At 45.7% G+C, this 14,707-nt stretch overlaps 2 protein-coding genes across 7 annotated transcripts in view; one reads left to right on the top strand and one right to left on the bottom strand.

Annotated features, from left to right (window-relative positions):
- Positions 1 to 14,707, top strand: part of PPIB (peptidylprolyl isomerase B) — a 106,500-nt gene that overhangs the window by 57,852 nt on the left and 33,941 nt on the right. The gene's annotated exons all lie outside the window — the stretch shown is intronic.
- Positions 1 to 14,707, bottom strand: part of PATL2 (PAT1 homolog 2) — a gene marked incomplete at its 3' end in the record, with an annotated part of 28,325 nt that overhangs the window by 5,316 nt on the left and 8,302 nt on the right. For all 6 annotated transcript variants that reach the window (XM_083413029.1, XM_083413031.1, XM_083413030.1 and 3 more), the window contains 8 exons: positions 13,609 to 13,755; positions 12,779 to 12,865; positions 9,958 to 10,088; positions 7,822 to 7,899; positions 5,779 to 5,920; positions 3,867 to 3,984; positions 3,688 to 3,785; positions 2,484 to 2,528 (listed from right to left, as the gene is read on the bottom strand). In XM_083413029.1, coding sequence (XP_083269155.1) covers positions 2,484 to 2,528; positions 3,688 to 3,785; positions 3,867 to 3,984; positions 5,779 to 5,920; positions 7,822 to 7,899; positions 9,958 to 10,088; positions 12,779 to 12,865; positions 13,609 to 13,755 — 846 coding nt within the window. The remainder of the gene's footprint in view (positions 1 to 2,483; positions 2,529 to 3,687; positions 3,786 to 3,866; positions 3,985 to 5,778; positions 5,921 to 7,821; positions 7,900 to 9,957; positions 10,089 to 12,778; positions 12,866 to 13,608; positions 13,756 to 14,707) is intronic.

Below are 14,707 nucleotides of genomic sequence, written 5' to 3'. Positions count from 1 at the left end.
TTAGCCAACTACCGTATTTTTTGCTCTATAGGACGCACCAGACGATAGGAAGCACCTAGTCTGGGGGGGGAGGAAACATGAAAAAAAAATTCTGAATCCCAGAAGCCAGAACAGCAAGAGGGATCTGGCTTCTGGGATAGCCTCTTGCTGTTCTGGCTTCTGGGATAGCCACTGGTATAGCTGGCCTAGCTTTGCGCAAAGCCTCCGCAGGGCACGGGGAGCCTTCAGCGGGATGAAGGCTTTGTGCAGCTAAGCCAGAAGCTAGAACAGCAAGACGGAGCGCTGCGCAGCACTCCCTCTCCCTGTTATGGCTTCTGGCTTAGCCGTGCAGCCTGCACTCACTCCATAAGATGCACACACATTTTCCCTTTCTTTTTAGAAGGGAAAAAGTATGTCTTACAGAGCAAAAAATATGGTATATTTGCTGAGCATCTAGCTGTGCTCTCCAGGTGGTTGCTGTTTCCCCTGTTATCTCCCATCTGCCAATTTGGGGGGGGGGGGCAAAGGGAAGGCAGCAGATAGTATTTTCTTACCTAGCGTTCATGGGAACTGTAGAGAAATCCATGCCTCCATTTTCCACGGAGTCTCCTAAACTTGTTTAGGGCCAGCAGTGTCACAAAGTCACAAGTTCAGGAGCATGAACCATCTATGCTCCAAACAGTGGTCAAACCCTTAATTTGGTGCTAGCATTAAGGATCACATGCTCAGGCACCACAGGCATGTATATGTACCTCCCCCCACGCCAAGGGATTATACTTTAGTTAGTTTTTACTTTTGCAATGTAAAATACCGTATTTTTCGCTCTATAAGATGCACCAGACCACAAGACGCACCTAGTTTTTGGAGGAGGAAAACAAGAAAAAAATATTCTGAATCTCAGAAGCCAGAACAACAAGAGGGATCACCGCGCAGCGAAAGCAGCAATCCCTCTTGCTGTTCTGGCTTCTGTGATAGCTGCACAGCCTGCATTCACTCCATAAGACGCACACACATTTCCCCTTACTTTTTAGGAGAGAAAAAGTGAGTCTTATAGAGCAAAAAATACGGTATTTTGGCAGGGTCACTAGGGGGCAGGTAGCAGTTTTGTCCAGCAACCTGCAAACTGATGTGGCTGGTTTACAACTCCCATCAAGCAGGCAATTGTAATCTACTACAGTGGTACCTCGGGTTACAAACACCTCGGGTTACAAACACTTCGGGTTACAGACTCCGCTAACCCAGAAGTAGTATCGGGTTAAGAAATTGCCCCAGGATAAGAAAGGAAATTGTGTGGTGGCGGTGCGGCGGCAGTGGCAGTGGGAAGCCCCATTAGCCATAGCTGTCAACCTTCCGATTTTTTGTGGGAAATTCCCTTATTCCAGCGCAGTTTCCTGCTGCTTCCCGCTGCTATCCTGGATTTTTAGATATCCCGTAGACTGTCACCGGGACAGGTGAGGCTGCTGATCCCTTATTTTCAAATCTGAGAGTTGACAGCTATGCCATTAGCTAAAGTGGTACCTCAGGTTAAGAATGGTTTCAGGTTAAGAATGGACCTCCAGAACGAATTAAGTTCGTAACCAGAGGTACCACTGTACTTGCGACTGGTTCACACCGCAGGGGCTTTTCTCAATTTCTACAACGACTTTTTCATTAACACAGCCAAATCACTCAGTTCTGGAGGAATGTGCAGAGTTCTAGCTGAACAGAGCTATTTGCTAACAACTCTGCAAGAGTTTCTATGCATCATCATCATCATCTGTAGTCATGACATTGCCTGTGTTGGATACGGCACACTAGGAATGTGCTCTACTGGAATGTCATGATCATGAGTTTCATATTGTCAAGCTCTTTGTTGTGGGGACAAAGGGGGCGGGTATGTGACTGGAGGAAGAAGAGCACACACTGCCTTACTGAACAGAGATTGATGGGGTTTACTTATACGCTGCTTTTGCACAATGAGCTGTACCCAAAGCAGCTTGCAACAAACATTCAAAAGCATCAAAACATTGAAAATACAAACATACAAAATACAGAACATGTTAGTAAATTCAAATGACAAAAACAAACAATCCAACAAATGCAGAATATATCAATACAATTATCGAACTTAATCCGTTCCAGGAGTCCGTTCAACTCCCAAAGCCATTCGAAAACCAAGGCGCAGCTTCTGATTGGCTGCAGGAGCTACCTGCACTCAATTGGAAGCTGCAGAAGCCACATTGGACGTTCAGCTTCCAAATAACATTCGCAAACCAGAACACTTACTTCCGGGTTTGTGGCATTCGAGAGCCGATTTGTTCAACAACCAAGCCGTTCAGGAACCAAGGTACCACTGTATTACCAAACACCCCTCCCCACCAAATCAATGTTTAAATACATAAATACGAAGCCAAACAAGAGTTAATCAACAATAATGCTTCTGGTACTGGCCTTGCCGCACTCCAAGGACACTGGCTTAAAAAACAAACACAGAACTGCCTTCCTAAGCTATCTCAGTGACTCACCTTCTCAATTTCATATAGCACTTGCAGCCGCTGATTACCCACAGCCTTCAGAAGATGGATAAAAAAGGGGAGGGGGAACAGGTGTTAGTTTTCAACAGCAGAGCAACCAGCACCAGCTTGGCATCCCTGGATGCTACATTAACAGCTCAGGGGGCTCTGCAATACAGTTTCCAGTGGGGCCGTTTCCATTTACAGAATACAACAAGGTGGCCAGAATTCCACTGGTCAATTAGAGATGGTGTGAAAAACAGGAGGAAAAAGCCAATAGAATATACCGTCCACCCGCCAGTTAATAACGTGCTCTATTTATTAGGGGGTGGGGAACAACCATCCGCTGTGGACCACTGACAGGTGAACAGGGCCGCCCAACCATAAATCATCTTGTGTCACGTGTCAGGCGGTTCAAGCAGCAGCTGCAGAGAAGATTCTCCCTTTGCACCCCCAACTTGAATTCTGGTGACAACTGCAAATGAAGAACCTTCCTCAAACTTTCCCATGCCCAACATTCATGGGATTACAAGGCCCAGGAAATCAGGCATGGTTAGCCCAAATGGCCTGGCGAGACAGCTTCCAAGGCCCATGGGTCAGAAGGTCCCACCAACGATATACAGTGGTACCCTGCAAGACGAATGCCTCGGAAGACGAAAAACTCGCTAGACAAAAGGGTTTTTCATTTTCTGAGGTGATTCCCAAGACGGATTTTCCAAAGGGCTTGCTTCCAAAGGGCTGCCTCTCCTGTCATGGCGATGGTCGCACGCTCGCTTCCCCACTCCTCCGGCTCCCTCCCACCTTCCGGCTGACGGCTCCTCCGGCTCCCTCCGACCTTCCAGCTGCCTCACGCCGCTGCCCACCACCCTCGCGCACTCCTCTGAGAGCCGCTGCCGCCAGCAGCCAGCGTTGCAGCCAGAGTCGCGCTCCTGAGCCCCGCCGCCCTCCAGCAGCCGCATCGCGTGGTGGTCACAAGGCGCGGGTGAGTCCGAGGTACCGGCTGCGGCAGCTGCCCTGCTTCTCCCCGCCCCTCCCCGCCGTTGTTAGTTGTTAACTGCAGTGGTGCTTCACAAGACGAAAAAACTCGCTCAACGAATTAATTTCGTCTTGTGAGGCACCACTGTACATGCAAGAAACTTCATGTCCACACGCAGCAAATCTGTGGAGTCGAGTCCCAGCTTCTGGCAAGCCAGAGGCAACAGGACGGGTCCATTACCTGTTCCAGTGGGATGTTGTGCACAGCATCAATAGCCCTGCGGGGACTGTAGCACGTAGACACTGCCACTTGGCCCAGGGAGCCCGGTATCCGCACCACTAGAAGGAGGAAACCATTGTGAGGAAGTGCCTAGCATCCCTAACATCTAGGGAAGAGCCTCTTTTCTGCAAAGTGCTTACCAGATTCGTACGCCTCCACTTTCTGGATATAGGGTGTCACTAGCTTGGGGACTTCAGTCTTGCACCCTCCAAGAAGCCCCTTCTCTGCCTGTTTGTGCTCCAGCTTGCGATAATATTCCTGGGGGGTGGGGAGGACAGGTCAGCTCAGTACCAAAGACAGTGGAAGCACACAGCACTTCTGTTGCTCCCCACTCACCCCAACTCCAGCATCCAAAACTGTCAAGATGGCAATTCTCCCTGAGCCATCCTCACCAGACAGTGATTAACGTACACCTTTTGAACTATGGGACGCGGGTGGCGCTGTGGGTAAAAGCCTCAGCGCCTAGGGCTTGCCGATCGAAAGGTCGGCGGTTCGAATCCCCACGGCGGGGTGCGCTCCCGTTGCTCGGTCCCAGCGCCTGCCAACCTAGCAGTTCGAAAGCACGTCAAGTGCAAGTAGATAAATAGGTACCGCTTACTAGCGGGAAGGTAAACGGCGTTCCGTGTGTGGCTCTGGCTCGCCAGAGCAGCGATGTCACGCTGGCCACGTGACCCGGAAGTGTCTCCGGACAGCGCTGGCCCCCGGCCTCTTGAGTGAGATGGGCGCACAACCCTAGAGTCTGTCAAGACTGGCCCGTACGGGCAGGGGTACCTTTACCTTTACCTTTGAACGTTTACCTTCTCTGTTTCCTGGGCAAACCTAACAGAGCCCAAGGGAAGGAGCTCCACCATGGGGTGGAGAATATGGTTGTCAGAATGCAGCCCATCATATGAGAGCAGGTCTGCAGTTGCAAGAGACAGAACTGACCCAGACCCAAGCCTTGTGACTGGAAGGCTATGCCCACCCTCTCAAGAGCAGTCTAGGATTCTTGCTTATGGGTGGGTGAACCTATCAGTGGCAGTTTCTCATTTTTCGCATCTTAAGTTCAGCTCTCCACATTCTGATATCCTAAAAACAATTCATCAGTACCATCATCATCATCATTATTAATTATTGTCATTTACACACCAACTTTTTCCCTAATGGGATTCAAAGTCTCTAAATAAAAGCAGCACTAAAAACATAGAAAAATAAATTTTAAAAAACCCAACAGAATTCAAACTAAATACATAGATGAAATCCGTTTAAAACCTACAAATAATTACAATAAAAACAGCATGGCACCACCCTTTTCATTAAAAGCAGCCGGTTCCCCAAAACTTATTGGAACAAGGAGGTCTTCCACCTGTCCATGGAAGGACAAGTCAGGAGCTAGTCTACCTTCTTCAGGGAGGGAGTTCCAGCATTGTAGTGCTAATTTATCCCAATATACTCCCTTGTATGCAATTACATCCAATATATGTATTTTTCGCAAGGCAGATTTCCCCCAGTACAAAGCATTTCTGTATAATATTTCCAGTAATATGTGAATTTTTACTGCACATGTTACAAAGGCATATGTATCGTAAACATTACTTGGCTGGAATGGGAAAGTGTGAACAAAGGTCTGTATAGTTAAAGCTATGGTTTTCCCAGTAGTGATGTATGGAAGTGAGGGCTGGACCATAAAGAAGGCTGATCGCTGAAGAATGGATGCTTTTGAATTATGGTGCTGGAGGAGACTCTTGAGAGTCCCATGGACTGCAAGAAGATCCAACCTATCCATTCTGAAGAAAATCAGCCCTGAGTGCTCACTGGAAGGACAGATCCTGAAGCTGAGGCTCCAAGACTTTGGCCAAGACTCTCTGGAAAAGACCCTGATGTTGGGAAAGATGGAGGACACAAGGAGAAGGGGACGACAGAGGACGAGATGGTTGGACAGTGTTCTCGAAGCTACCAGCATGAGTTTGACCAAACTACGGGAGGCAGTGGAAGACAGAAGTGCCTGGCATGCTCTGGTCCAGGGCTCACGAAGAGCCGGACACGACTAAACGACTAAACAACAACACTCACCTGGTAATAATAGTCATCCCTGTGAAGGTTGTCACTCTGAAGCTGCAACATTTGCACCTTTATCACCCACTCTTTTTCTACCGGAGTCATGAGCACAGCATAGGGATCCTCCTTCGGCGGCTGGCGCTTCATACGGGGAATTCTTTAAGAGAAGAAGAAATTTGCTTACGAAAAGGCTTCTGCACTGGTCCAGAATACCACCAACGCCTTGCTGTGGTCACATACAGTCGTACCTTGGAAGTCAAAAGGAATCTGTTCCGGAAGTTTGTTCGACTTCCAAAACCAAAGTGCGGCTTCTGATTGGCTGCAGGAATCTCTTGAAAGCTAATTGGAAGCCCCGTCGGATGTTCAGCTACCAGAAATAGTTCGCAAACCAAAACACTCACTCCCGGGTTTGCGGTGTTCAGGAGCCAAAATGTTTGAGAACTAAGAAGTTTGAAAACCAAGGTACGACTGTATTCTTTCTTCTGAACTGCTTTTAAATATGGCTCTGTCGCGCCAGGGCCGGAGGAGTAAAAAAACCTAAACACGCAGCAGAGTTTCCAAAAAATAGACCAGAGGCAATTGTACTTCATCCAGCAGAGCTTTAGTGCTGCTGAAGGCAAATGAGCATAATGGTCACAAATCCAATACAATCAGGATTGGCACAGTTCATAAAAATCCAGTTGCAGCACTTAAAATAAAACTTACAAACTTTATAATAAGACTTAAACCTTAACAGCATACAGAACAGACCACCAGAACAAAGAGAAAGAGAAAGTGAGAGACAGGCTCCTCCTGGCCTTATTATTATGGTCTGCACGGCCTTGACAGAAACATAACAGAACCAGTTTAAACCAGCTATAATCAGCTTCCCAGAGAAATAAGCAAAACATCAGAAACCTTCTTTCTGTTTCTCTCGTATAGAAATAAACCTTACAGAATCCTCCTGAACTAATCAGAATAGGAAAAATCTCTACACATCAGATCAATACTTTCTGCACTAAGAAATGAGAACTGGCAGTCTCATCTAGGGTAACAGCACCAAACTTGAATACCTTCAGTAATTCAGTATAGCAGCTTGTCTAAGTTTTAGAAGTCTGAATGAAGTTGGTGCTTTCATTGTACTTTCCCAGTTTTAGTTATTTCATTCAATATTTCATACCGCACCAAAAAGTTTGGGGTGGGGGGGAGGAGAGGAGAAAAGAAAAACACTAAATGATCTCCTATGAGTATCAAAATATTGAAAATCTGTAACTAGCCCTCAGAAAATAGCCAACATTATCTACAGTAATTCACAAGCGTAATCCATTTAAACACAAAAACATTATGTGTATTACATTTCTTCATGGGACGCGGGTGGCGCTGTGGGTTAAACCACAGAGCCTAGGACTTGCCGATCAGAAGGTCGGCGGTTCGAATCCCCGTGACGGGGTGAGCTCCCGTTGCTCGGTCCCTGCTCCTGCCAACCTAGCAGTTCAAAAGCACGACAAAGTTCAAGTAGATAAATAGGTACTGCTCCGGCGGGAAGGTAAACGGCGTTTCCGTGCGCTGCTCTGGTTCGCCAGAAGTGGCTTAGTCATGCTGGCTACATGACCCAGAAGCTGTACGCCGGCTCCCTCGACCGATAAAGCGAGATGAGCGCCGCAACCCCAGAGTCGGTCACGACTGGACCTAACGGTCAGGGGTCCCTTTACCTTTACGTTCCTTCATATAACTTCATATAACAAGTTAATTTTGCCATTATAATAGGTAGTGTACTGAGTCACCAAATGATCCCATGAGGGCCAGCGGGGTGCAGTGGTTAAGAGTGATAGACTAGGACATGGGAGAGCAGGGTTAAAATCAGCCATGAAGCTCACTGGGTGACCTTGGGCCAGTCATTGCCTCTTTGTGTAACCCACCTCACAGCATTGTTGTGAGGATAAAATAGAGAGGGGGGGGGGGGAAAGTGTGCATGCCACTTTGAGCTCCTTGGAGAAAAAAAGGTGGTATATAAATGTAATACATAAATACATAAAGATTGTAGCAATGTTCATACTGTCTTCATTTGCCCTCACTTACCTCCTTTCTTGCCCTCGCTGTCTTTGGGTCAGGATCCGCTGATGCAGGGGGTGAAGTTGCGTCATGGCACTGGGAACACTGTAATAAAACAGAGGGCAAAGGTGAGATACCAGGATCCGTCTCCCATGCCTTTAGGACCCTTTTTCGCTTAATATATACATTTTTGCAAAGCAACTTCCCCTAATATAGTGTGTTTGTTACTACTGACGTGCTATTTTTATGCACACTTTATCTCAGTATACATTTTTCTGTGCACATTACTTGGCTGCAGAACTAGTTTGAAAAACTGAGAACTGCTATTTCGAAGATGGGCTGTGTTGGGTTTTCATATTGTGGCAGAAAGTGTGAGTTAAAGCAGCGGCGGAGCAAGCCAATTGGGCGCCTTGGGCGGTACGCGTGCCCTGCATCCAGGGGCGGTGCCAGTTGGGGCAGGACGCTCAGCGGGGTGTCCAAGGAGTCTACCTGCCTCCTCCCACTCAGCCACCCTACAGCTGGGGGGGGGGGAGGAGGCAGCAGACGGACCGTTCGGGGCAGCGTGGAGTCTGCGGGTGCCCAAGCCACTGTGCCACCTCCGGGAGAGACGCATGGCTCGGGCGTGCTGCTGGCCCCATGGTGAGTGCCGCCCGGCATTTTGTCACCCCCTCAGTGGTGACACCCGGGACGGCCCACCCCCCACTGCACCACCCTTCCTCCGCCCATGACTTAAAGCAAGTCACCTTTAAATGGTAAGTGAATTGATTTTCTCCTTATTCCAAATTGCAAGTACAGACTAAATCGTCTGTCAGTAACTTATCTTGCCCACAGTTCTCAAATATTCAACAGGTTAGTCAGCATGCCAAGTTCCCTACTCCAAAGCTAAGTCTCAATTACAGGCAACAACCCTGATCAAACTTATTTGCTGGCTGTCCTCTTCCCCCCCCAAATACTACAGTCATACTTCGGGTTGAAGTAGCTTCAGGTTAAGTATTTTCAAGTTGCGCTCTGCAGCGACCCGGAAGTAATGGAGCGCCTTACTTCTGGGTTTCGCCACTTGCGCAGACGCTCAAAACGACGTCACGCGCACGCGTGGAAGCGGCAAATTGCGACCTGCGCATGTGCAGATACGCAATCGCGTGTTATGCTCGACTCAGGATGTGAACGGGGCTCTGGAACGGATCCCGTTCGCATCCAGAGGTACCACTGTATTTGAAATAAGAGATGGCAAACAGAGGCTGCAGATCACGATCAACACTCCAAATCTGTAGTCTGCGCTGAACCAGGGATTCTAGAAAGCCTTTTGAGCATTTGGCTGTGCTCTTGGCATGAAGCAGGCAAGGAGGAGGTATCTGCCTGTGCCTGGGAGGGAAGTGAGGGGCAGGTGGGGCTCAATCACCTTGGAAGGTAGTCCATCTAGAAGGAAAACTCTGATCCTAAACCTCCGCTGCCTTGCAGGGTATCTTCAGGAGAAGATAAGGCTAAGGAAAAAACCCTACACAAATTCAGAGTGGTCAATTTTAGTGATCAAGATTTAATGTATATTTTAAACTGCTGTTATATCTGAATTGTCTCTGTTAAACCCAATTGCAATTCCATGTATTCCTGTTGTGTTTTATGATTTTTCTGATATTGTAAGTGAGCTGGAACTGGTCTGTGACCGTAATAATAAATACACAAATTCAGAGTGGAGTCCCTAAGACGGTTGGATGGCACCTTGTACGCCTCCTTCCGGCAACTCCTGCAGCCAAGCTGGAGCCAAACATATTGCTCTGCTTTCCTTTAGACCCTATCAGCAAGCCCAAGAGGGGCGTCTTGCCATCTGGGTGGCCCAGGACCTCCATACCCACTTGTCCAGGCTTGTGTCCCAGAGAGGTCACATTGGGGCTGCTAACACAGCAGTTTGACTTCGCATCCGGAGGTGCACTCCATCGTCTCTTGAGACACACGGATGCCAACAATCAATCAATCAATCAATCAATCAGGGGTCATAGCAGGGATCCACGAACATGCCAAGAAATTCTTGTGATTATACTTCTCCAAGCTAGTCAAAATAACCCCGCCACAACTCTAATCCCACGTACTAAACCGCAGATGGAGATGGACTCCAGAACGGGTTTCATCCTCTCAAACACAAGGTGATATCACCCATGCTTTCTGTACCTGAACTTCTGCTGGTTGCCAGATGTTGGACTGAAGAGTGGAGGATCAAGATTATGGGCCATAGCCCAGCTTGGGCTATTGACATTTGGGAAAAAGGGCCTATATGGAGGCGGAGACGCATAGGCAGATGTCTGGAGAGAAGAGGGAGGCAAGGAGATTTTATTTTTATTATTATTAAGTTTGATATTCCCCTTGATTGTAAAAAAAAATGTCAAAGCAGTTGAACCCCCAAAACCCAAAACAATAAAATTATTGTTAAAAACAACAACTATTTAAAACATTTAGAAATGTAAAACCAGTGAGAAACTAAAAACAAATGTGTTAATATTCTACATATCAGGCTAGGCTTGCCTAAACAAAAGTGTTATTAGCAGGAGCTGGAAAAAAGTACAGTGAAGGTGCCAACCTGATGTCAACAGACAGGGAGATCGTTCTCTTACAGATGCAAAACAAATATTATGTGGCACCTGTTAACAGTGCTCATGAAGCAACTTCTGGTGGTTTCAAATAGGCAGCTATAACTGGCGATTGAGAAAATGCAGATTCCCAGCCACATCTAACCACTTGGGGGCATTCTAGTCATCTATTTGACAATTCTCTCTACTTTGCATCCTAATAGCAGCTAGTGGAAGGAGTCCTGCAAGCAAATAACTTGCTCTTACTTGGAGACCAAAAAAAGGCATACGTTGACTGCATAGCTAAGGTTTAGCTAGATATTTTACAGTTAAATATCTATATATTCTTAACCAGTGCTTTAAAAAAAAAAGTTTAGGAGTACTCCCATTTTGACTCAAGAAAACCACCATTTTATAGTTCAGATCGGGGAAAATAAATACAGTAAATGGACAAAAGCATAAAGATTCACAAAATGTTTAGGGGTATGCGTACCCCTGAGTACCCCCAGGAAGAAAAAGCACTTTTCTTAACAACTTGGCTGCCACTTTGTGTATGTTCAGTTTCCTGTGCTCAGGATACACAAGAAACAAGTTGTGAATTCTGACTTTTCAAAACCTACGCTTGAACTGTTAAATCCCGTTCAGGAGAAATTCCCTCCTATACGCAGCAGAGCATTAGCAACCGACCCTCTCCTGATCAGCTTTCCGTAACCCTGTCTTTTTAAACCCTTGAGGACTTGTCATGCCCTCTGCCATCAGTAAACCATTCTCTGCAGTAATAATAATAAAAATAAAAAGTGGGGACTCCCATCTCCCATTGAATGTAAAGTGTCCCCCTGTTGGTGAGAGATAATGCAGGGCTGCTCCGAATGCCAAGAATTCTTTGCCAATTACTTTGAATCCTCTTGATACGGTTTGAGACAAATGTTTGGAGCCAGGCAGCATTTGGTCAAAGAAATCTGTACTTCGCTCTCTCAGGTGCAAACAAGGAAACCAATATAACTAACAGTAGTTGTAAATGAATACAGACAGACACCAAGAATGGTATAAACATGAGGACTTATTTGTTTATGGATATACTATGGTCAAATATGGAAAATGAATAACAATATACAAAATGGAAGAAAATAATGTGATAAAATTATATGTGATATAAAAAACCAGAAGAAGGAAAGAGGGAAGTCAGCTCTGAAGAGCAAATATAAATGTAAAATGTAATACAGTATGTGTATGTGGAGTATCTAATTGAAAACTAATAAAGATTACAGTGGTACCTCGGGTTACATACGCTTCAGGTTACAAACGCTTCAGGTTACAGACTCCGCTAACCCAGAAATAGTGCTTCAGGTTAAGACCTTTGCTTCAGGATAAGAACAGAAATCATGCTCCGGCGGCACGGCAGCAGCAGGAGGCCCCATTAACTCAAGTGGTGCTTCAGGTTAAGAACAGTTTCAGGTTAAGTACGGACCTCCGGAACGAATTAAGTACTTAACCCGAGGTACCACTGTATTTGAAAAAGAAAGAAAGAAAACAAGTGGGACCTGCAACAAAATGTTTGCCCTGTGGGATACTCCAGCTGATGCCCTGCTCCAGGATACTCTATTCCATCCCTCTCCCCGAGCCAGCATTCCACTGTCACTGGGCATGCTCAGTCTTCACTGTCATATTTTGAGTTTTCCCCAACCCCAGGGGTTTTTCTAAATATTTCTTTCTGCAAACCGTGGGATCTCCTGCAAAGTCCACCAACACTGCCCTTATGGGTGGGTAGTGATGTTTCGGTCACATCTGGGCCAGCACTCAGAAGTGAGATGTCCATTAGTATTATATACTAACCGCAATCTTGTGCCTTGGGGTTGTGTAAAAGGAAATCACAAGTCATGGCACATCTAAACTTAAAAGAGGAAGTGCAGGTGGAATAGTTTCCTGTGAGAACGGAGCTAAGCTACACATTTATTTTTATCTATTTCACAAAATCCATATGCCACTGGACTGTTGTAGAACTCTAAAGCCATTTACAAGGAATTTTTTTTTTAAAAAAGAAAAATCAATAAAGAGCAGTTAAAGACATGATTAAAATAGGAAAATAGACTAAAACACATCAACATCTATGCATCTGGATAGGTTTGTCTAAACAAAGAATTTTAAACAGGTGCCAATAAGCCAGGAGTTTCAAAGTGTAGGTGGTGCCACACTGAAATATCCCTTTTTTCCCCTTTTTTACAATTGTGGAACAATTAATATATGTCACCTTTAACAGTGAAAGTTCTGTAGATCAAAGTGAACAAGTGAGCACATATTGTCTAAGGTAACCCCACCAGTAAACTGGTCCCAAGCCAATCAAGGCTTTCTTTATCAATAGTAATACCTTGAAATTGACCTGGTAACAGCTTGGCAACCAACACAGGCGACGTGACACATGACATTACCTGATTAAGGCCAAGTACACGCCGTGTTCTGCGGGGTGGAGTGTACAGGTAAGGCGATCTCATAGAGCCAGACATCGTGGGAGATTGCTGTGAGACAGGACAGTTGCAAAGACAATTTTTAAAAATACTTTTTTATTTTTATTTTTATTTTTATTATTCCATTCATCTGACTGGGTTGCCCCAGCCACTCTGGGCAGCTTCCAACAAATTACCATATTTTTTGCTCTATAAGACTTACTTTTCCCCTACTAAAAAGTAAGGGGAAATGTGTGTGCGTCTTATGGAGCGAATGCAGGCTGCGCAGCTATCCCAGAAGCCAGAACAGCAAGAGGGATCACTGCTTTCACTGCGCAGCGATCCCTCTTGCTGTTCTGGCTTCTGGGATTCAGAATATTTCTTTCTTGTTTTCCTTCTCCAAAAACTAGGTGCGTCTTATGGTCTGGTGCGTCTTATAGGGCGAAAAATACAGTATAGCATCAAACACAGTAAACCATCAAACATTAAAAACTTTTCTATACAGGGCTGGTTTCAGGTGTCTTCTAAATGTCTGATAGCTGTTTCTTTCCGTGGCACCTGACAGGAGGTTGTTCCAAAGGGTGGGGATATCCACAACAGCTCAGGTATCCCCAGGCATTAGGTGCATGTTCTGCATACTGTATAGAACTGTTACTCCAGACTAGTAAACCCAGACAACTGCTTTGTCATTCTGACACAAGCAGTTGGAAAATTAGCTCTGCATAGCACAGAATGACAGTAGCAAGATCGAGGGTTTGAGGATCGGGGGGGCGGGGGCGGAAGTGAGACAGGGCCAGGTGATGAAGCCAGTTTACCTGCCGCATGAAGCGCTGAGAAGACGGCTTGAAGGTTCTCCCACGGAAGCCTGGACGCTCCAGGCCAGATGTGTCTAGATAGCTTCTCTGCGCCGGTGAGGCCAAAAGATCTAGGTTGACCCGGGACATAGAAGCCCTGTCCAACGCCTGAGGCATAAGAGTCAACAGTAATATTTAATACAATTATACTGTGGTTAGGGATGGGATAAATCTGTCAATTTTGGTTTCTCATTTTTTCCTGTGTTAAGTTCTCCACTTCCCGCAGCAGTTCACAATTTGCTTGTTAGAAAGTCTTCATGAAAATTCATCAGCACTTTTATGCAAATTTCTCCTAATATACATCTTCATGCTATTAGGCCCAATATACACACTTTTGCAAAGAAATTTTCCGGATTGTAAATGAATTTCCACATGTTAGTTTCACTCATGTATGCATTTTTATGCACGCTAGTGTCTGATGTTTTATCACATTTTAAACATTCTGTTGGGAGCCACCCAGAGTGGCTGGGGAAACCCAGCCAGATGGGTGGGGTGATGTATAAATAAATAAACAAACAAACAAATAATCACTACCCTAGCAAATACAGTTTTGTACACATTACCTGGATATAGAGAATTTAATTTCAAAGGATGATTGTGCTTTCCTCATGTATTGTTACAGAAGCAGCATGTTTGGTAGGTTCACCTTTAAATCCAAAATTAATCCACCATGGATATTGTGGTGAAGTGCATTGCACCGTCTCGGTAGCCAGAGAAATTTATATTTTTGGTGAATTTCTGGTTTGCTCTCAGTTCATGCTCTGAAGCGACTCCCAACTCAGATTTTAAGTGACACTGTGCATGGAAGCAGATATCAACCTAAAGTGTTTGGGGGGACAGGAGTGTTGGGGGACTGATCATTCATTTTGCATAAACTGTTTGCGTAAGTAAGCTTCTGTTAACTGGAAGTGGAGAATGTTCCAGAAACCTACCAGAGAAGCCTAATTGCTTACACAGGTGTGAGGTACGGATCAGGAGTTAATTGGTTTATTGGTTTCAAGAACTTGTCGCCTTAGAAAGGCTGGTCTTTAGTTTCTCTTTCTTTTTAAAATTTATTTTT

The sequence above is a fragment of the Podarcis tiliguerta genome (genome assembly GCF_965153285.1).
Source record: "Podarcis tiliguerta genome assembly, chromosome: 14".
NCBI classification, from domain to species: Eukaryota; Metazoa; Chordata; class Lepidosauria; order Squamata; family Lacertidae; genus Podarcis; species Podarcis tiliguerta.
The sequence above is the reverse complement of the archived record's forward strand: the minus strand, read 5'-3'. Positions and strand labels throughout refer to the sequence as shown.